Genomic DNA, 24,253 nt, shown 5'->3' with positions numbered 1-24,253 from the left:
AAACAGCAGGAAAATCTCAGAATTTCCCTATGTTCTCTGTCCTCTAATTTTACCATTTTTGAAACATCTCTTCTTGAGCAGTCTCATACCCAGCTAATCTTTTCTTCATTTTGACCTCTGATGTGTTCACTTTTATCAGCTCATCTGAATATCTGTTTAAAGTTACTTCCATTTCTCCACTGTTTTATTATATGAATTGATATACTCCTTCAGTGTTTTGTTTATTCTAATCAATTCTGAGCACATTTGACTTATTTTTTCTCCAGATTACTGGAAGTCATGTCTTGCACCAAACCTGGAGTCTGAACTGTTTTTTACTGAACAGTTGCAGCATTTTTTCCAGCCAATGTCTTCCCCTCACCTTTTGTGATTTATTTTCTTTCAGGTTCTCTAACTTTCTTCTTTGCTGCCATCCAGGCAGTGCACTTACTAACCAGTAGATGAAATGTACCCAAAAAGATAATTTCACTGGCTCTGTTTTCTGAGTTTCTGTTTCACACTGGGAGAGCTGAAAATAAGTCACTACTCAATGTGCAGCTATCTTGGAAGTACTAAAATTGCTATTTTGCTCAAAAATATAAATAAACAAAATAAATCCCACATAAATAAACACTATAAAAATGCAAAATTCAACCTTAACTCAAATCTGCAGTGTAGTTTCAGGCCTACCAACTGCACTGATACTGCCAGCTAGATGCTGCACAGTATGACTGTGATGAACTAAATCATGGCTGAGGTGCATTTTCAGACTTTTTTTGTACCTCTCCAAAGGTCCAAATCATCTGATACTGCTGATCTTGCAATACTTCTTTTAGCCTTTACAGCCAGGGTGTTTCTCTCAGCACCATAACTGTCTGCAAAGCTATCTGGAAGAACAGAATGGTGGCATCTGACAATTCCTGCCTGATAGAGTTGCAGTGTTGCAGGGATCAGTACAAGACAGCTTCTGGGTGCAGTACTGCATAGCTTTTATTCACTATCCTTGTGAATTACATGGTCTATCAGTATGAAGAAGCAGAACTGATCCAATATTATTAAACTCAATATCCAACTGCAATCCAGCTTTGAATTACTGCAGTTATGGCATAACATTATGGGACTTGATATTTATGCTAATAAAGTCAAAACGCTGGTCTTCTGAAACAATAGCCAAATCATTGTTCCTGTAACATCACTGTCATATCCAGCCACAATCCCATTACATTTATTTCATAAATGATGGTCTTTTGTCTTCAGCTAGGGAAGTGAGGGAGTTCAGTTCCCCTATTTAACCATTCATTTACTGGCCACTAAACTGATAAGTTTCTCACTGTGTCTCACCCTCAGGTACCACCTGATGTAGAAATTATTGAAATGGCAATTTCTGATAGTTGATTGGAGTTGTCAGGTAGACTATGGACACATGGAGATTTAAGTTCGAGATGGCTTCTTAAATCCACATGTGGAGTATGGAAGAAACTGCGCTGAAAGCAAGAGAATACAAGAGGCCATCAATGGAAATGAATAAGGAATAGTTGTGTAAAATCTTACCATAACCATAGATGTCCTTCTCTTCTATGTTGCAGTATTCTTTATATGTGGGAAGTCCTCCGTGCAATGACCCGATGTCCGACCAGTATACAACAGCTTTTAGCTACTGCATATAAGTGGGACATCGCATGTATGTTCTGATAAAATCAGCCATAAAAGGATGCCCACATGTACACTCCTCAGAACTGAAATGCCCCAGAAGGAACACTAGAACTAAAGAACAATAAGAAGATGGGAAGGACAGAATACTGCAACAGAGAAGAGAAGGACATCTATGGTTATGGTAAGATTTTACACAACTACTCTATGTCCTTGTATTCAATGTTACAGTATATTTTACATGTGGGAGAATACCAAAGCTTAGTAGGAACCATGGAGTATAGCTCTAGCAAAGCTTGCTCTTGATCTACAAATGGTACCCAACTTGTAATGTTTGGAGAAAGTGTGTAAAGACCATGTAGCAGCTTCCAGAATACAATTAGTACCCAGGCCTTTAAATAATTTCCTGAGGAAGTCAGAGATCTAGTAGAATGAGCCCTAACCTGTGCAGCAAGAGACTTACCATGGAGAAATCATAACAAAATGCAACAGCTTTGGAGATCCAAGAAGAAATTGTACATTTAGAGACAGGAAAACCCAGAGCCCTGGGATGGAAAGAAACAAAGAGGTGATCAGATTTCCTGATAACCTTAGTCTTATCTAAGTAGAATCTAAGTTGTCAATGTACATCCAAGGTATGCAAGATCCTTTCACTAGAGGATTGAGGAGAAGGGAAGAAGGTGGGCAACTGAATAGATTGAGCAAGATTGATTAAGAGACACCTCATTCACCTCCTTAGACATAAAAGAAGGATTGGTACGCAGTGACACCCTACCCTTGTGGAAAAGCAAGAAAGGTGGGGAAGCCATCAAAGCCAGAATCTCCAAAACCCTCCTAGCAGATGTCAAGGCTAAGAGAAGCACTGTCTTCCAAATACAGATCTTTAAAGAAGCTGCAGGATCAAAAGGAGCCACGGTAAGCTTCTCTAAGACATAATTTAAATCCCAGGAGGTGGAACTGTTTTCCTGGGAGGTTTAATATGTAGGACACCTTTAAGAAAAAGGTTTACCTCCAATATGGATGCTAAAGGTGGAGATAATGGCAGATATGCAGAAATAGCAGACACGTGGACTTTCACTGATGAGCAAGACAAGCCACTGTTAAGTAATTCACGCAAGAAAGAAAGAACTACTGGAATATCCACTGAAAATGCATCCAGATGTCTTGAGATGGAAAACCTCTTCCATTTATTCTAGTACTGGGTTTCCTGGCCTCCTGTAGAACCCTAAGCACATCCTGTGAAAAAAGCTGCCTAAAAGGAATCAAAAGTTGATCACCCACAGGGTCAGTTGGAAGGTTGACAAATGTGGATGAAGCAAAGATCCCATGCCTTGTGTCAGCAAGTCCAGTCTGTGAGGTAACTTGTGATGATTGTCCTTGGCTAAATGCAGAAGAAGAGGGAACCAATGCTGTCTTGGCCAAAAGGGAGTCACCAGTAGAACTTCCTGAATGAGAGGGAAGGGGGAGAATTCATAAAGAAACATTCTCTTCCATGAGAGAGATAGGACATCCACCTTCCAAACCTGAGGATGCGAGACTCTGGCACAAAAACGAGGAAGATGTCTGTTCAGAGGGGAGGCAAACAGATCCAGAAAAGGGGTACCCCACTGGGGGACCAAGTCCAGAAACACATCCCTGTGAGGTATCCCTTTGTGGGATTGAGTCATGGACCTCCTTAAAGTGTCTGCCACAGTGTTTTGAGAGGATGGAATATAAACCACAAGAAGAGTCACCTTGTATTGAATTGTAAGTTCTCTCACCATGAGAGCTAACCTGCAAAGAAGGTAAGGCTTCACCCCCCCCCCCCGCTTGTTTATTTACCAGAAAACAGTGGTGTTGTCTGTGAATATTTTCAGAGAACCTGATTGAAAGAGATGATGAAAGGCCTGTAGAGCCAGAATCAAGCCCTTATTTCACTGATGTTGATATGCTCTCTCCTTTGGGAAGGAGCCCAAAGACCCTGAACCTTCTTGGAAGCAAATGTTGCCCCCCACTCTGTGTCTGAGGCATCCCCTTAATCAGGTTTCATTGATCTTTGTGAGTTTGTACTCCAAAATTTTTAGCTGAATATCAAAAGTCTCACCTGCACATCTATTTGAGTGACTCAGTGATGTCCTTTCCTCAATCTATTTGTTAAATTTAGGAATATCATAAATTCTAGCTCCTTTCAAACAAAAACTGTCACCATTTACTTGCCTTTTCCTAGTATGTAATGTCTTTTGTATTACTTCACTTCCTTTGCCTGATCATTGGGTCTAGGATTATTCAAACGAAAATTTACTTGCCCTTCATATGTTGTATACCACCATTTATAAAATTTCAACTGGATGGCAAACCTTCATCCATCCATCCATAGATCCACAACCCCTTTTTTTCTATTTCTGTAGATGGGGTCAGGGTGTCACTTCAACAGCGACAATCATCTACGGCCAAGATTTACACCACAAAGTGACTGGCATTGCTATGGTATTTCTTCCACACAACATACTTGCATGCACACTCATACATGTGGTCAATACAGAGTGTAAAATTCACCTATTGTATGCCTTTGGAATGTGGGAAGAAACTGAAGCACCTGGATGAAACCCACATGAACACAGGGAGGACATCCACACTCTGCATAGAAGGCATCCCAGCTGAGAATCAAACTGGGGAAATTCTTGCTGTTAAGTGTCAGTGCAATCAGCTGTGCCACTGTACCACCCTAGGATTGCAAACTTCCATTCACAAATCTCTTCTTATTCCAGTGGTGCATTAGTAACCTTTTTCCCTTGTGATTCACAGCTGTTTGAGCTCAAATTTATAGATGGAAATTGGGTCTGATTTGACTGTGACTTTACAAATCATGATCTTTGGAATTTATATCAACATCTGATTAGTATTCTACAGTTTGTTTTGATGAAATCCTTTGCAGGACAAAGGTGCTAAGGTAACTGTTGTACAACAAAGTACTTTTTAACTTCATTAAATGTAACTTATTCAAGTTCAGCACTGTTAACCTTTACATTTATATTTGGTCTGAAAAAAAGATTAATCTCACAGTATTGGAATTCACGACAAGGACTGCTAAAGTAAACACAAAGCAAAAATAAGAAAGCAACATTTCTAAAGGATGCAAGCACCCAGTATAACCTAAAAAGGCAAACTATATATTCACACAGCTGCAAAGATACAACAAATACTATCTACATTTAAACTCCATCCTGATTCCTTGCTTCTGGATTGCAAACTGTAAAATGATGTAAATCAAACTGCAATAAAATTTCACCAAATCCTAAAATATTTAAAACACATTCAGAAAGGCAGACAAACATGCGCGTGCATGCGCAAGCATGCACACACACACACACACACACACACACACACACACACACACACACACACACACACAGAAGCAAACACACACACACACACACACACACACACACACACACACACACACACACACACACACATACACGCACGCTCACATGCACACACTCACACGCACGCTCACATGCACACACTCACAAGCACACACACACACACACACACACACACACACACACACACACACACACACACACACACACACACTCTAACTCACACTCTGAGTCTATATTGGCAAACAGATGAATAACAGTTTTCAATGAAAATGTTAAAAAAGAAATCTGCTTACGCTATGATCCTGTTTAATTGACAAGACACAGGAGGCTTTGATAAAGTGAAAAATTTAACCATATGCTCCACTGTAAAGGAGATCCTGCAACCTTGTGATTTGTGTGGTTTTCAATACTTTGTCTCATGATTAAAAGCAAGCAAAACAAATATTTTGGCTTTACCCATAGAATGATTTGATCAGTAGAATCTAGGCTGATTTAGGTTTAGATGTAAGACATAACAGAGACGTTCCTATTTAAGATGCTGTGCATCATGACCGTGTTCTTATTATTTCAAGGTAAAATACTGAATATTTTCTAATGTATAAACTTACGTTCACCAAACAATGTCTACTACTATAATTTCAATACTGCTGTCTCGCACATAATTCTACCTACCACAACCCGTCTTCATTGACTGAAGTAGTAAACATCCTACCAGAAGGCCACTTTTATGGAGTGATTTGTGGCAGAATTGGATAAGTGACATAGTACTATCATTTATGAAGTATTCATATGGATGGTAAGCTGAAAAATGTTGGCCCTAAATGCTGTAATATGTCAAAGTTATAAGCCAATATTTGCCCAACCAGTTGTAGGTGTATGTATATATATATATATATATATATATATATATATATATATATATATATATATATATATATACACTTTATAATTATGAATAATTTTTGAACACCTTTTCAAAATACCTAACATAAGCCGTTGCTTCATACAACAGAACATTACCCTTACAGACTTGGCGTTTAACAGTGCATTACCATGGACTCTGTTAGCCTGCCACATCATCTACACACTGCAGTCTTCTCTGATGTTCTGTCCTGACAACAGTTATTTACCAAACAACCCTAAGTTAATTACATGGGACAAACAAAGGTAACCGCATAAGCTATTAGCAATTATTACTGCCTCAGCTGTGGTAGGTAATGTTCTATTCACTCAGAAGCACCAGAGCATATAAAAAATTTAATTTACTTAAAAATAAAAACAACCAAAAACAGCCAGAGAGTTACGCTTTATTAATCCACAATAAATGAACCCAAACGACTAAGTGCTTTCGCCAGTGACAATCTGGCTTCCTCAGAGTCATCACAGTCGTTTTTGGTTGTTTTTTATTTTGAAGTTATCAGTTTTTCCCTTATTGGGCTATAGTTCATTTAATTTAATTTATTTATTTAAACACTAGGTAATGAACGTGCAGTCATAGACTTTTCAGTCACAAGATGCTACTGATCATTGATAACACTGAGGAAGGTAACAGGCACAGCTTTGGGAATGGCAGAAGGCTAAATGAAATATTATTTTATTTCAGCACCGGAAAATATTTAAGTAGTTAAATAAAAAGAAATGCCCTAAAAGGGTATCTGTAGACAACAGTGAAGACAAGGGAGTTAAACTTTTATCTTAGTTCACCAAAGTGTAGACAAAAAGAACAGACATGTTAAACTGATATCCTTAGGGTAAACAGAGAATACAAATGCTGCCACTTCTCACGTTTTTCTGGAATAGGTGTGTCTCACTTCACCGCAGGGGTAAACAAGTTGCTCCCCACCTGCTGAATGTTTAAAGTCTAAACATGCAACTTTCACTGTCATGGTCTAATTAACTTCTGTAGTACTGTATTAAACTGAGATAGCTCTTGAGTGCAGGTAACAAAGGCAAGTGCAATTGTTCTGCTTCTTAGCTCGAGCTGAAACATTGTTTTTTTTTTTCTTTAAGATCAACTAACTACAAAATTTAGCTTATAATGCTCAAAATGTAATGTGTGTAAGGTAAGTGTGTGTGTGTGTGTGTGTGTGTGTGTGTGTGTGTGTGTGTGTGTGTGTGTGTGTGTATGTATGTATGTGTGTGTGTGTGTGTATATATATATATATATATATATATATATATATATATATATATATATATATATATCTAAAACATTTGTTTACTTGGAAAGTCTGACTGGGCAAAAGCCCCCTTTCAGTGGATGCCCATGGAGAGAAGCTCTGCTGAGGTTCAGTCAGCTACAACCATGGTAGATGTATAAAGCAGTAGCATTAATGTACAGAACAAGTGGCAGCATGTTATAATAATGAAGTTAGACCTAACATATTCTTTTTAGGATGGTAACAGTCATATATATATATATATATATATATATATATATATATATATATATATATATATACATACACACACACACACACACACACACACACACACACACACACACACACACACACACACACACACACACACACACACACACACACACACACACACACATTTTTCTGTGGTAAATACGTTCAGTTACAAGTGGAGAGGATGTACAATATAATTACTTGATTGTGAAGAACAACAACATGCAAAAGGAATTATAGGTACTGAAAAAACATATTTCCAACATATACATATTCGATACAGGTAAAGAAAGTAAATGATGACAGTGTTAAAAGGGATATAGTTTATAAGGCTATAGGAAAGCAAAATGATGGGTGGGGAGAGGAAACAGAAACGTGAGGGAGGAAAGGGAAAGTAAGATGAAGATAAGTGAAGTGAGGATCAGATTAGAAAGGATTAGAAATTTCAAGAAAGAATAGGCTATAGTGAGGGAGTATATGACAATGATAGTATCTGCTTCAACAAATGCTTCAAGAACATGCTTTCAGATACAGGTTTTGTTTGCTCTAAATGTAGTACAAAAAAGAATGTTAAAATGGCACAATACATCTCTTTATAGCATAACTACAACCCAGTTGTTTACTACATATTTCAAGAAGTGTTGTACTGTAAAATAAATTTCTAGAACCAGTACCAGAGAAAGGAAAGTACAAGGACTCTTGTAGGTATCTTCAAAACTACCTAAAAATTAGATGCAGCCCAGATGTATACAAAAATAAATAAAATAAAGTCTTTGACTAGTTACAGGAATATGTAAATAAGTGACAAGCAATAAAGATGCAAGCAAATAGTGCATTTAGGAAGAAGCGGGATGATAAAACAGCAAAAGACATCTCGGTGGTGTGGGACAAGCATATGGTGGTTACAAAAAGGCATCTGGGTGGAGTAAGATGACCATGTTGTTGCTACAGTGGAGATGGATAAAGAGTAAAAAGTCAAGAAAAATATGACTGACAAGTCTCACCGCTGCATGACAGCTCATGAATCGAGTGCATGTTTTTATTTTATTTTATTTTATGTTATGCAGTGAAGTAGGTAAATGATAACATATGATGAATTTTGGGCTCGGCCCCAAAGACAAATTAAGCCAAAGTACAAAGTAAAAAATCCTTCATTGTTTAGAACATAATGAACATAGTAGACTTAATACAACAGTACAAAACCAGGAGAAAAGTAAGAAATTATATTGATTACACTAGCTCAAGTATCCAAACTGCTGAACAAATGACATATACAATAACAAATAATATACACAATAAGACAAAACAAGCTGAAAGATTTTTATCCTTTGTTGACAAGGTTAGTCCCACTAGGATAGTGCCCTTTTTTCAGGGGAGACCCATGGTAGTATTTATACTAAAAGGGGAAATTTGGCTAGGGCATCGAGGAACTTCCTTTACTCTTTTTGACAGTGGGATTTTTCACATCCACATGAGCTCTCACCAACTCAAGGAGATGGATTCTCAGTTTAACATCTCATCTAAAGGAATGCACTCTCAGGAATGTAGCATTGCAGTGTCAGTAATTTGAAAAATGTATTTAGTTACCTGGTTTGGGAATAAAAACCACTACCTTCTGATCTCCCAGCACCAAAACAGAGTGTGGTATCTGTTGAGCCATTGTTAGTGACCATTAATCTCTTCTGTCTTATACCAAGAATAAGTTATTACGCTGTTCTGTTTCTCATACCCCTGTATCTACACTGGCGATAACGGAATCTCAGTCTGCTTTTGTTCCTTCTGTAGCCAAACTGATAAATCTAGGTACCTTGAAGTAGTGTATCAACTGCCTCATGTGTACCAAATCCTCTTTACTGCTACCTCTCACTGATTCTGCATGCGAAAGGTTTACATATTTACTGAACCTACTATCAATCTTCTCACCACAGACCACATTTCATAAGCATAAAACACACACACTCACATGCGCACATGCAGATGCATGCACACACACACATACACATATACACACACATAAGTAGTCAGCACAGAACACCTCCCCTAAACCAGATTTTGTTGAGGTTGTTAAGAGAACACCACCTGAGCCCCCCAGGCTAAGGACAAAGAAACCAGAACAAACAGTTTACACAGTAACACATCTACCTTCATCCTCCACTCTCAAAGCCAGTACACGTACCAATAAGTGTCACAACAGCGTACACACCAAACCCTTAAGGCCCACTATGCTGGATAAAGACAGATGGCAGTTAGCTGACTTTCCAGAGTACGGGTTTTAGATGTAACAAGGTCTCTATGGTCCCTTCATCTTGATAAATATGATTATGACCTGGTAGTGGTCCACATGGGGATGAATGGCCTTAGGCTGTCTACTCAAATGGACATGCAGAAAGATATGTCTGAGCTTGTTATGCTTATATCTTTGGCAGAGGTATTTTGTCATTTCACAGAATGTCAAGATGCAAAAACAAAGTAGTAGCCTTTAATTACTGGCAGTGTAGTTGGTATCATTCTGGGGGATCCAGTATGTGTCATCTTTGGAAGACATTGCTGTCAAGGCTTTCTGCTTTGACAGGGATGGTCTGCACCTCTCTTAAAAAGGCCTTCACATTCTTGGTAAAGTCTTTGTTGCCTTCATAGAACCTTTATTCTGCTGGACATTCCAAGCTCATAAATTCTAATTTCAAGCACATTAAAGCGGTTCTACGCAAATCCAGAAGTCTTAAGATTGCCCAAACTTGAACATATTCATCTATGTGTAGTTACAGAGATGTGGCTTGAGAACAGTAAAAATACTCTCTCAGTTTTGGGTTTAGTGCTTACCACATTGTCAAGCCTAAAGGCAATCATGGAGGAGTATTATTATTATTTGTCAAAGCTATCATCACAACATATTCCTCAGGACACCAAATTTGAACCTCTAGATTACAAATCACCCTACACAAGATTAATTACCACTTTATAGTTAGCTATGGAACACCCTTTATTTCCCCTTCTGAACATGATAGATATCTTAACACCTTAGCTGAAATTCCCATTAAATCTATCATCTTTCTACTGGGGGACCTCAAACAACTGTCAATAAACTGGGTGACCTACACTACCTATGGCTGGAATGCCTAATGCTTTCTTCACATTGTGAATGCTAACTTCCTTTTACAAATAGTTAACCATCCAACTGAGGGCCCTAATATCTACGATCTAGTGCTCATAAATTTGGCCACTTCTTGCACACCTCCATATGTATAATCTTCAGTTCTTAAATCAGACCATACATAAGTGACCTTTTTTCTTAAAACTGGAGGCAACTACCCTGAAAATTCCTTTGAAGGTATGAGAATTTAAAACCATTATGCTAGAATAACCATAAAAGCAAATTACACAATAAAAGAAAGAAATTGCTTAATCACAAAAACATTATAAAGACATGCATCTGGAGCATTTTACCAAGGGCCTCTGCTGAAAATTAGCTCGTTCCAAGTGGGACTTTCTTGGTAAACAAATCTTAAATAAATAAATAAAATTAATCCTTATAAGAGGTCTTAGTTTACCTAGTTTAGCAATACACTTAAGTGAACCAGTAAAGAGCTTAAGGGAACCATTAGGAAACTCAAAGCCAAAACTGAATATAAACTTAAAATACCAGCCACTAAAATGAAAAATAACCATAATTCTTCTTTAACTACATCAGGTAGTTAAGAACACCCAACAAGGTTTGGAGCTAGTTGTGACAAAGGAAAATTCTGCCAGCTAACTAGTTGGAATTTTGTCAATAATTATGTGTCATTTGTAAATATTAATATGATTTATATAGAAGTGTGACAGAAGGAGATTCTGCCAACACAGCTATCTGGAATTTTGTAAATAAGGTATATGTCACTTGTGAATATCGGCAGGATGCAATTGCTTGTATTACCACTATATTAGAACTGTATGTTATATTGGATGGACGTGTGCTGAAGAGATATTTGTATACACTATTGTAATTGTTATGATGTATGAATTTTAATAGAAAATTAACTTGTAAAACTTAAGAACAGTTGAGGTTAAGTTACTTTATAGCTGGGCCATTAACAAAATATGTTCTCTCTCAGTTTCAGTGAAGCAGCAGACACAATGTCTAGAGCTTGAGGTTTTTTGTATTGTCTTGAAAGAGAAGTAAATACTAGGTTTAAGATGTAGAAGTGTTTTATTGTTTTATGACTTCCAGGATCTGCAAACATCTGAGAGATATGTATTTTTTCACAGAGAGATGCTAACATTCTGTTAGTTTCTGACAAAGGGAGTTCGGCTTGGGAAAGTAAGTCAGGTGACAAAAAGTGATGTCACCCAAGCTAGCCCAGCAGTAATATTTGATATTAATTTAAGAACTCTCTCAGAGAGACTGTGCATTTTGTATCTGCCTTTTCCCCTGGAAACAACATCCACCCATCATCTCTGCACTTGCCTTGCTGTAAGGAAGTTTTTAGGGCATAGCAACCCTTTTAGATTCAGATAGGAATATAATAAATGTAGCTTAGATGCTTTCTTTATTTGAGACTGTCCTGCAATGTTGTTTTAAATATTTCCTGTAATTCTGAACTCTATGTAACTGATTACTTACCGAGTATTGTCTTGTTCTTTTATTATTTATTAATACATACATTTAAACCTTTTAATTGTGACTCATCTGTTTAGAGAGATTTAATCTCATAGAGTGCTTGGATATCTATTTGTTGACACTTTACAGGCCAGTCCTAAATAGCCTTGCTCTTGGTCAGACTACCATTTGGATTAATATTAACATTATACAGTAGGATTGGACACCATTTCCTAAGGGCCTTAAAGTAGCTGATACAAGTTGGCTGGTGGCAGTGAAAACTACCTTATAGTCTGGGGAGAAGGGGGCATAGCTAGTAAACCTGTGCCAGCCTTTCCCAGGAGTGTGTTTGTGTGTGTGTTTATATATAAATCAAATCTCAAAGAGAGTGTGTGTCAGCTACTTGGGCATGGACATGAAGCACTGATTGAACAGAGGGGGTACTGGAGATCTTGGTTTGGCCACTCAGCTGAGATCTCAACCCTATAGCTGTGCCAGTGCAGGGTCTTATTGGGGATCTGGAGGAAGAGGGAGAAACCAGCCCTAGACTGATTGTGATCTCTGAGTGCTCTTAAGGGAAACTGGACTTCACTGTGTGTGCACTTGTCATCCTTCCAGTGTGTACATTCCCCACTCTTGATAGTGTTGAGGATTGAAGTTCCTTGATTACTGGGCCAGTACAGGGGTGTCACACTAGTCAACAATAATACCATACACTCGATGCAAAGGAGTCAGCTAATTGACTAACAAGTTTAGTGCAACGTCTACTCCACTTACAGTTATTTTTTTCCAGAGATTCCACAATCCCAGTCACATCATCTAATGACTATGGGAAAAGTCCTCTCAGCCCTCTAAAAAGCTAAGAACACCTCATTACTGGGCCTTGACAACATATCAGGTTACCTGATTATCACTAGCAAATATTGCCACCTACCTAAAATCTTCCTACTAAGCTTTTCCACTGTTACAGTCCTGAAGCCTGGAAAATGACCACTGTAATGTATAGACTCATTAGTCTCACTAGCCTCATATGTAATGCTAGGGGGAACATTATCACAGACCATTTATCTGGACAATGAAAATCTCTTAACCTTAGGCCCTTATCAATTCAGCTTTGTCTAATAAATGTCTTGTCTCTTTAACCTCATTAACTTCTTTGAAAAAGTCACTGAAGTAATGGATAGTAGCCTTGAAGTACATGCAACATACCTGGACCTGGCCAAGGACAACTCCATATACAGGCATTATTGAATGCCTTTTTTATCTGAACATAAATACTTTTGTTGTGTGGTGGATAGCTAACTGCTTGTCTGATGGAACCCAGGTAGACAGAGTCACAGATGCCTCTTCTGAAAGCAAAAAAAAAAAAAAAAAAACTGCCAGTGGTGTGCCACAGGTCTAAGTTTTGGACTTTCTCCTATGTACCCTCTATTTTGCTGACCTTCAGTCCAACACGGCTGGCCTATGATTATGTAAGTTTTTAGATGATTATACACTGGGTGTTGTTATTTGTTCATTTTGGTAAACAATACATTTTGCCATACAGTATAGGTGACACATCCATCCAATTAGACACTGTCATAAGAGATCTAGGCACTCTGGTTGAGAATTTCTTATCTTTTGAACATCATGGCAATAGCCAGAAAACCTTCTGTCTGGTCCATATGATTTTCAAAGGCATTTACTGTAGTTCCAAAATTAATTCCCCTTTACTCATATCTATGCAAGTCATTACTGAATACAATGCTCCTTTTGACATGTATTTGTCTAAACATGTCACTCAACTTGAAAGCCTTGGATATTTCTAACTAAGACTCATTCTCTTATTGATTCTTTTATAGGGATCTTTTGTCTAGCTTTTTGAGACATGAAAGATCTGTCCCTGTTTGACCTCCTATTCCTTCGCAGAACAAATGGTTCCTTGGATATCACGTTAAATGAACTAAATCTTTACCACCAATTGAAAAAGGCAAGCTTGTACGACAGATTTATGTCTCAAAGTATCCCCCACCTCTGGTACAAACTTCCACTACATGTCAAGTAGAGTAGCATCCTTGCCACCTTCAAGGTAAAGCTAGATAAATGGATGGGCAGCCTAAAATTATCCCCAAGTCCATCTCATGTTACCATCATTAAAACTAGATGGAGCTTCTGATTACATTCATCTGTCTATTTTATCCATCTATCTGTCTATCTATATTTTATGACTATATCTGTACAGGTCTGTGAACTGATTGCCTATTACTTACCTATGAATGAACCTATCTAGCAAAGCCTTTAGGTTGTCATAGCAAAGGGACCATATCTCCCCTTTTTTAAGGTTCACAATTGAATTTCTGGCTGTTAATTAATCACACATTACTAGTAGTTGTAAGTAAAGGAAGATGGCCACGCATTAATGATGTTGGTGTAAAATCCCTCCTAAGTAATCTGACTGATAATTCCACCTCAGTGTCTGTAGAAACCAAGAAAGGGCCTTGATGTTAAGACCAATAACAAGAATATGCAAAAGCATGGCACAATAATTCATCACAAACTGTGCAGTCACTGATGTGTAAGTGCCTTTGTTAAAATACTAATTCCTAAAGTGCAGTATCTCAGTGAATTCCACTTATTCTGATTTGCAGAGATCTTTTGCGTTAGCATATATAAGTAGTTGGAATCTGGGAGGGTGCAAATTCTCATGTCATTGCAGGAAGGCAAAGCCCCCTTGCAAAAAGATTTTAGTTAAACTACATTGACTTTTTATGTCTGTAGTCTTATGAAATCAAATATTGGTGTTTATGCTTTTTAAATACTTTTGTGGCAGTATTCTGTCATGACCCTTGAGTACTGAGGTTAAGTTTTTCTACTTTAGTATCATTAGTCAGTCTAAAAATTCTTTAGCTTATGCTTCCGAAGCAGTGTCATTTGGAGATTAAACCTACGATTTTCCTGCCAAAATTACAGAAATGCCAGTACTAATAATATATCAATATCATTTAAAAGGGTCTATGTTTGGCTATCGAAAAAAATATCAACGAATGTAAAATATCTAAACATTAAATTACCGAACAAGACTTATTTCAAAAATAAATTAATTGAATGGCCATAGATGGCCAAGATTCACCCCCCCCCCCTAACTATATACCAACTTCAAGCTCGCACTACAGTGGGGAATAGGGTAAATTTCAATGGTTAACTTTGCTTACCTTATGCAACAAGGTACTTCCTGGTTGTTGGCCAACAATGGCCATTCGATGAATTTATTTTCAAAATAAGCCGTGTTTAGTAATTTAATGTTTAGATATTTTATGTTTGCTAATTAGCTGTTTGATGATGTTTTTTTTTCAATAGCCGAACACAGACCCCATTTAAAAGGAGGCTCAGATCTGCTCTCCAGGAAAAAAGCATCATGTATTTCTATTGCTCTAATTAAATAACTACCTCCTAAGGGTGAGTGTTATCCAAACTCTAGACAGGCCTAAGTAACACTGATCTAAGATGTTTAAATGATTACAAGTAGCAAGCAGTATTTATGTCCTATAATTCTTACACTGCTGTTTTGTAAGATAGCCCCAGTGCCATTCTGTTGTTTATTTATATTAACTTGTATATTTTCCACTTATTATGGCAACTAGGTTGTATGTGAAAAGGTACTGTATGTGTATTCACCTACCTTTTAAATACAAACAAGTTCCAAGCCTGAACTGACTACTGCCTGCAACACCTCCAGGCATGACCAGGGCCCTCTCATTCTTCTACTCCCCCCCCCCCACATGGCTGTTGCACTGGTGTATGTAAACTGCTTGCCAAATCTGTGCCACTACAGACACAGATTAACATTTGTACAACATAACAAGCTAATTAGAAGAACAAGGTTAGAGTATGATAGCACAGATGACCACTTGGACAATGTGTAAAAATGCACAGTAACAGTGAGAGGACTGTACGACAATACTGAAGACAAATAATTAAACCAGGGAGGTAGATAACAGAAGCTGAAAGAGAAAAAAGAGAAGACATAAACCCATTATTTGACTGGACAGGTGATGAACAGTTGACGAACATGCTTGTATGTTGCAGATTGTCTTCAACAACAACTTGTCTCAGACAGTGTGATCTCAGACAGCGTGAAAAAATTCTGAAATGTACTCTGGCTTCTCAAAAGGGTTGGACATAATGCTTTAAACTTGGCTATTTTTTTTAGCAAATCAAGTGCTGTTGAAAGGTTCTTACACATAGCCTCTGATGCTCACATCTGATCCTGACCTGTACTGAAGTGATAAAATGAACCATGTTTACAACAAGCACATACTTACCACTATGGCATTTCTGCAGTGCAAGCCTGGTAACGTTAGACATGAAAAATTACCCGTATTTTGCAATGTTTATGCAAACTAAGGCACACGGCATCCTTATATATTATTTTGCTGAAATGCATATTCATTGAAAAGGCCAGTGCATAATGCACATTTAAATAACTTGATGGAATACAAGGCCAGTGCTAAAGTTCAGAATGTGACAAACCTATAAAAATTACATTTTACTGGAAGTGTTATAACTGGTAATTGGTAATCTGCTGCTGTGCTCCAAATTAGAAAGCTGTCATCACAATTTCAATGTAGAATATGAAGATTATTTCAAGTCATTAGGCAAGCACCCTGCCCCCAAGAGGGCTTTAAAATGCAGTGTGATTTCTCTGCTACACTAATGAAGTATATAGCCAAAGAGAAAATCAAGGCTGCAAAAATGGCAAGTTACATTATTTATCTCTATGCCATTTTTATGAAGTATAACTTATTTAGTGTTGATTTAGATTGATAATAATCCCAACTACACCAAAACTGTTAACCATATTTTAAAAAGAAGCAAAACAAATACAGTGCAACATAGTCAGTTTTACAAAGAAGTGTCTCGGACAAAGGACTATAACTCTTCCATACAATACCTGCCACCACAAATTCTGTGCATCTGCAAAAATGACTTCAATAATGTCTCCAATCTGAAGGTTTAATGGTGGCCCATGTGCCTGTGGAGGTGGTGGTACTCCATTGTAGTTTTGTATAACTTGAACTTTGAGTAAACCTATAAACAGAAAAGTAAGGGCTGTTTTAACACAACTATCACAAATCATTTCAGAAATTAACCTCTGTAAGCTATACTTAAGGATTTTCTCAGAGAAGGCCTCAGAAGTTTGATAACTGGAGAAATGCCTCAAAATGTATTTTACTTGTTGACTATTTAAGAACGCTATGCATAAGTGTTAATTTCCAGAGAAACCTGGGAAAAACATCTGATTGTGAATTGATCATAACCAAGCAGTAGGCAAGAGGCCCACTTAACTCACTTAATATTCAGCTTAATGTCTTCATAATACCACTCTACCATCTACAGCTGTAGAAACAGGCTTAAAGTGTTTGGTTCCTAAGCAGCAAATAGTAGAGCTGGCTGGATTTTGGCTTTATTGACCTGAATATACATTAAAAAAGTCATGGGCATTCAGAAGCCATTTAGCTGAAAAACTGGTGTCCTTAAGAGTTCATTTGCATATATCCCATGGACCTCCACTACAGGAGGTTTAATGTATTACACAGTGAAGGCTGTAAGTAATATACTGAGCTGGGAATGAAGTCAACACATCTAAGAATTGAGTTTATTCCACACAATGTCTTTTGTCACACTACATCATTCAAAGCATACCTTTTTTTAAAAAAAAAATCTACTTGAAACAAAATGGGACATGGATTTGGAAAACTCATTTAGTTGTGGAATGTCAAATTACAGAGTAAGTCAAGAGAGGTACACACAGGTGGAAGTAGAGACAGAAGGCAAAGGAGTAGTAGTAGCCAACTGCAAAGCGGTTAACAACAAAATTAGGCAAATTCTGATGTGCAACACTTATACTGCTTCATGTTTGATCTAATGTGAGCTGGAACAGTATGCAGATTTCAGGAATAATTAGTCTTGCCTTTTGTTGTGCTTTTGCTCTACTCAGTTGCAACATGATGCCAAAGATATAACAAGAGAAAAATATATATAGTAGCAATTACACAGAGTGCTGTTCTTGTAAATAAGGAAACAAAACACATTGACAGACTGACCCTTCTTAGACACACCATAAATCAGAAATAACAACTGTTTGTATTTTGTTTGGGAATAATAAAATCTGCAACAATAAAAATATCATTCAAACATTATGCACTGTAAGTATAAGAAAGAAAGAAAAACAGTGCATTAAAAACACCTCTTTAGAAAAGGGTAGGAGCAAACTATATAAGAAAAAAATGGAAATTGTGGGAACAATACATACAAGGGAGGAATGAAGTTTAAAAGGCGGCAGGACTTAAATGAGCTATGTAATGTTTTAATGAAAACAATTAGATAGGTAGATTATAAGTGATGTATAATGTTTGCATTTGGGAGTGTGTCAGTATGGATTGTGATGTAAAATGCTTGTAACTAGGATTGTGTCAGTATGGTTTGTTTTCATTTATATAAATGTATGATTGCCTGTGTAGTAAGTGATGGGTGGCCTAATGGTGGGGAGGGTGGCCTAATGGTTAAGGTGTTTCCCTTACAAACACAAGGTGCAGGGTTTGAGTCTCACAAAGGATAATTAGCTAGGCTTAAAATGGCTCGCAAGGGCAGTTAGCCTAGTACTAGTCTATGAATCTATAATAAAGATGTTACGTGTTTAAAAAAGACAGGAATTGAATAATTTAGGTAATATTGCTTAGGTCACATGATATATACCAATATATGTGAAGTATAATGTTTGTTATGTTAATATAGTCTGATTACTTTTATATGCATGTAAATTTGCCTAAGTCACAAGTGATAATTCAATAAAAAAAGAAAAACATGTTAAGACTTGTCAAACATGATATGTTATAAGACGACAAAGCACTGCTTTAATACATTTTAAAGAAAACTAAGAAGAGGTACAATTCTGCAATGTGTAGCATTGTCACCTTACAGCAAGAAGTTTGCTGGTTCATTTCTTGGCTGGGTGCCTTCTGTAGGGCATCTGCATGCCCAACCTGTGTTTACTTGGGTTTCTTCAGTGTACTCTAGTTTCCTACCGCCTCCCAAAGACATGCAGATGGCTGATTAGCACTTCTAAATTCTCCCAGATTTGCATGTTTGTGTGTGTGTGTGTGTGTGTGTGTGTGTGTGTGTGTGTGTGTGTGTGTGTGTGTGTGTGTGTGTGTGTGCATGTGTGTGTTGTTCACAGGTCGCTATGGGAGTCAGATGCGATTCTTGAGCATGTATTGAAGAAGCTACATATCTCTAATAATGAAATACTAACACCAGGCTATAATATCTACCGCTCAGACAGGCTCCCAAAAAAAGGAGGTGGTGTTGCCATCCTCCACCCCAACAGCCTTAACCTCTCTCCTCTACCCATACCCCTCCCTGACTTTCACCCAGCCAAACTCATTACACTAAACTTCCACCTCAGTCCTCCTAAAAAAAAAAACTTGCTATAGCCTCTATCTATATCCCACCTGGGAATAACTTTACCACCTTAGAAATTATCCTATCCTGGTTTTCCCATAATATACCATTTCCAACAGCTAATATCTTCTCCTACTCGAATCCACAAAAATTCTACTTCTAGCTATATAATAGACTGGATACTCAACTCCCCTCAATTATACCACAACCCTACAACCCATCCAGACCAACTTAGTGACCACCTCACCATCTCTGTCCTTCGATACTACACCCATCCTCCCAAATCCCACCTCTATAGAGACTGCCGCAAATTCACCAACTTCGACTTAGCCCAATTCATTGCCTAGGCCTAAACTCTCTTCACTGGCTTCAATTCCCACATTTACTGTTGCAATCACAACTCCAAATGTTACATACCATTCTCTATAAACCTTCCTGCCCTGCTCTCTCTACCTTCATTACCACCTACTCCCCTACTCGTACCCTTCGTTCATCAAATCAGCAACTGTTACATATCTACCACCCTAAAAGAACAGTGGGCAAACTACTGCATAAGTACTCTGTTGCCCAAGCCTGGAACAAAGTTCAGAGAGACATAAGCTGCATCATACACCCATCCCACTTTAAAGAGAAACTCATCTACTCAACTGCAAAACCCACCCTTGTCTACCCCCAACTTAACTCCCCCTCCCTCTCTTGCTCCCTCCCTTAGGCAGAAGTGTTTCCCCATAGTAAATACTTCTAAACCAAGCTCTCTAATCACAACTGATGAATTTCATTATTTATGTAAATATATACATATTATATCTACTTTGTACAAATATGATAGATGCATTTGCTTGTATGTGAATTTTAGCTACAATATTTCTTTATGTTGTTGTTTAATCAAATCATTTCTTATATAACTCTACTTAGAATTGTGCTTTTTTTTGCAAACTGTATATTTATTCTTGGAGCTTTTCTCCTCTGGTCTACATTGAAAATGGGCCACAAGCCCAGTTGGACTAACCCCGGTTAACAAATGTCAATAAATAAATAAAAGTTACACCCACTGAAAGTGACTGAAAGGCATTTCAGTAAGCTCATCTATATATTTCTGTTAAAGCCATTAAGTTTACTATTTGTACGAAGTTGAAGAACACTCCTCAATAAAATCCATTTCAAGGTAGGTACTAAAATTACATTGTCAAGCGAGTTCTTCTATGAGCAAAGCATCTACTAATATCATATCTGTAATTTTTCTAAATTCAGTTGTCTAAATACGTGTATTTGCCAGTCCCGTATGACATCAACTGCCAGAAGTGTTATAAGGACATTGTACTACCTAAATCAAAAGCAGTGGCCAGTAGAAGGAAGCTATCTATTGGTTTTCCTAGCTGTCCTCTAGTGTCATCGCTGGCCAGAGCTCCCAGTTTATGCAAAGATGTCAATGAGAAAACAAAAAATTCCTCAGTGAATAAAATTATCTAATAATTCTGGTATTACTTGCTTTTGCATTTATTAATTTACTTATTTTTGGGTTTTCTAAAATAAATCTCATTAAGTGAAGATAAAGTAATTTATTCAGGTTGTTCTAATACACACCAAAAACCTACAGACACATACTAAGCAGCTAAAAGGTCATGACATTCAAACTCAGAAATAATCCTACATTGCAGTCCAAAGCAGAAAGCAAAATTCCCACAGGTCTTTAAATGTGGAAATCTGCTTTTCCTCATCTAAATAAACCTCCAAACGAAAAAAAGAAAATATTTAAACATCTGAAAAAGCTTGTATTTTGGATCTTAACTAAGAAAAGTTAGTGCTGTACATATAAAAAGAGCTTTGGCATTCTCACAGTTCTTTCACCAGTAAGCACCGTTTCACTGTGAAGAAAAACAGGCCACGGGGGGCGGAGCCTAATGGCTAACTGAAAGCAGCTTAATTTTGAGCTCTTCATACTCATACTAGAAAATACAGGAAAAACTAAATATATTTAAAAAAATTGGGGTAAATATTGAAGATGAAGTAATTTATAACAAAGCTACCAATTTTGAAGAAAAAATTCTGAAATTTTCCTGTCAAATACTACAGAGGACTTTCCAAACTGTTTGAAGATGTGTAACTCCAAGAATTCACATTCAGACTCTATTATAAAAAAAGAGATGCAACAGATATCTGCTACCTTGCTGGACTTATCGCTAAAAATGGACAGATTTACTGAAAATCTAGAAAGTCTTAAGGATAACTGCCAAAAACAAACAGAAGTTTTTAAAGAAATCTTACAACAGCAACAAATAAAAATATCAGACATTGAGACTTCCTTAAGTGATGTTGATGGGAGGTTAAAAGAAGATGAACTACATACTCAATTTCTGCTACAACAGAACACTTGGCTAATAAATAAAGTTGATGATATAGAGAATAGAGAAAGAAGAACAAATATAAGGATTTTTGGTCTTCCAGAGAAATCCGAAGGTGACAACATTATCTCATTCTTAAACTCTTGGTTTCCTAAAGTTCTTAGACTAAAAGAAGGCTTATCTTATGGGATAGAAAGAGCACACAGAGCTATTGGTAAGACACTTTCTATTTCTTCTAAATCAGCACCAAGATCCATAGTAGTTAAATTTCTTTCTTTTATGGACAAAGAGGTTATACTGAGATCTGCATGGAGGAAAAGTCCCGTAATGTATAAACAGTCATTAGTAAGATTTGATAATGATTATTCAACAAGAGTTCTGGATATAAGGAAGAAAACATGGCCATTAGTAAAACTTTTAAAACAACATAAAATCAAAGCGCAGCTCTCTTATCCAGCCAAAATAAGAATCCAATATAACAATGACATGAGAACATTCAACAGCATAGAGGAAGCCACATCTTTCATAAAAAATAATAACATAATTCCACTACCTGAAGAAATGGACTGGATAAATTCATCTTCTTTAAAAAGGGCTCCAGGAAAAAATATCTGGTCGGAGGCAAGAGAAAAAAAGAAACAAAAGACTGACAAAAAGAACTCTGATGATACCATTTCTCTTAAAGTATCAACTAAGTTATGATTATAATATATTAAAACTAAACTCTTTATTACACTAGTATAAAGCAGTTTTTTTCTTTTCTTTCTTAGTTGTTTAGTTTAATATAATACTTACATTTTAGTACTAATTAATAATCTACTAAAGCCCTGAAGTATATATTTATTTTTTGAATTAAGGCGCTATCAATGCCTGAATAAATATTATCATTTTTAGTAATTACATTTATGTCATTTAAAAGTGCACATTTAAAATTCATTGATTTAATTTGATGTAGAGTATAGTGATAAAAATGTTATACAATAGAATCACTCATGAACATTTTAGATGTATTCAGTATATTACTGTATTATTTGAAAGTAAATAAGCATCCACGAGCCTTCTGCTCAGTTATTTTTAGTTTTCTTATCTGAAAAGTTGTTCACCGCTTCATACATAGCACGCGATATATTTAACCGTACATAGATGTAATTTAAGTTACTGGCCAGAAGATGGCGTGTAAATACACACTATTGCAGAGTTTTCCTCTCTAACACTGCTGTTTCTTCCCTATACAAGTATTTAGTTACCAGAATAGTGCACTATCATTGCCTGAATAAATATTGTTCTTGGTGAATGCATCTATGTTGCTTAGAGGTACACATTTAGAATTTGTTAATTTGAATTAGTGTAAAGTATATTGATGAAAATGGAACCACTCGTGATCATTTTGGGATATATTCAGAACATTATTGTATTATCTGAGGGTGGACAGTATCCATGAGCCTTCTGCTCGGCTTTTTCAGTTTTTTTGTCTGAAAAGTTGTTCACCGTTCACATTCATAAGCACGCGATACATCCTAGTGTGTTTAGATGTAATTTAAGTTACTGGCCACAAGATGGCGCGTAAACACGCACTATCGCAGAGTTCTTTTCCTTAACACTGCTGTTTTGATTACAGTAAAGGAAGCGTTTGCTTCAATTATTTTCACGTTTCGTAAATATTCTTTCGTATTTTATTAAAAATTTTATGGTTTACTATCAAACTCAGCTAATATCTCATGCAAATATAGCGCTAGACCTGCTTTGAAGAAAGTGCTATTATAACAAGAAAGATAGTGAATCATTTAAATACTGTTGTGTCTTAGTGGGTGAGTGTCTGGTAAAAGTATAATACATGCGCTCTGTGAACACATCTAACTGACACTGTATTAGATAAGTTACTTATAGTTATTAAGTTATATAGAAATGGAAGAAGAGCAAAGAAAAAGGGAAGGGAAAGAAAAAAAAAAAAAAAAGATCCTGAGTGTCAGCTTACTGGGAATTATACATTAATTTATCTAAAGATTGCTTTATCATTCTTGTTATTGTATAAAAGAAGTACCATACGTAAAATGATTATTATAAATGATTAGTTAAGGGACAAGAATGCTATCGCACCATTATTAAGGTAGATTTCTCTTGCAAGTATAATTCTAATTTTGACCTTTTTCTTTTTTGTTTTATCGTTTAACATATAAGATGAGACCTTTTACTAGTTACCAGATGCTCACTACATTTGTGATAAGCAGAAGGCAATTTCTGATATGTGTGATCTTTAACTTGAACTTAATAGAGAAAATCTTATGAATAATAACTTACTAATAACAGAACTACAAAAAGGTCACATATAAGTAATTTAAGAATGAAACCTCTTACACATTTTATTAATTTTAGATTGTGGAATTATCAGAGTTATAAAACTGACATTAACTGAAGATTGAGAAAATGCTATTATGCAAAGCATTATAAATGTTGCTTTAATTCTGTTATTATATTAAATCTTATAAA

At 36.6% G+C, this 24,253-nt stretch overlaps 1 protein-coding gene across 3 annotated transcripts in view; it reads right to left on the bottom strand.

Moving 5' to 3' along the window:
* The window catches only part of VAV3 (vav guanine nucleotide exchange factor 3), a 2,320,370-nt gene that overhangs the window by 414,671 nt on the left and 1,881,446 nt on the right, over positions 1-24,253 (bottom strand). For all 3 annotated transcript variants that reach the window (XM_044086042.1, XM_044086044.1, XM_044086043.1), the window contains exon 20: positions 16,915-17,051. In XM_044086042.1, the coding sequence (XP_043941977.1) occupies positions 16,915-17,051 (137 nt within the window). The remainder of the gene's footprint in view (positions 1-16,914; positions 17,052-24,253) is intronic.

Source organism: Protopterus annectens, chromosome 10.part0, assembly GCF_019279795.1.
Source record: "Protopterus annectens isolate FY-2018-M chromosome 10.part0, PAN1.0, whole genome shotgun sequence".
In the NCBI taxonomy this organism is placed as follows: domain Eukaryota; kingdom Metazoa; phylum Chordata; order Ceratodontiformes; family Protopteridae; genus Protopterus; species Protopterus annectens.
This window is presented reverse-complemented; position numbering and strand designations above follow the sequence as displayed.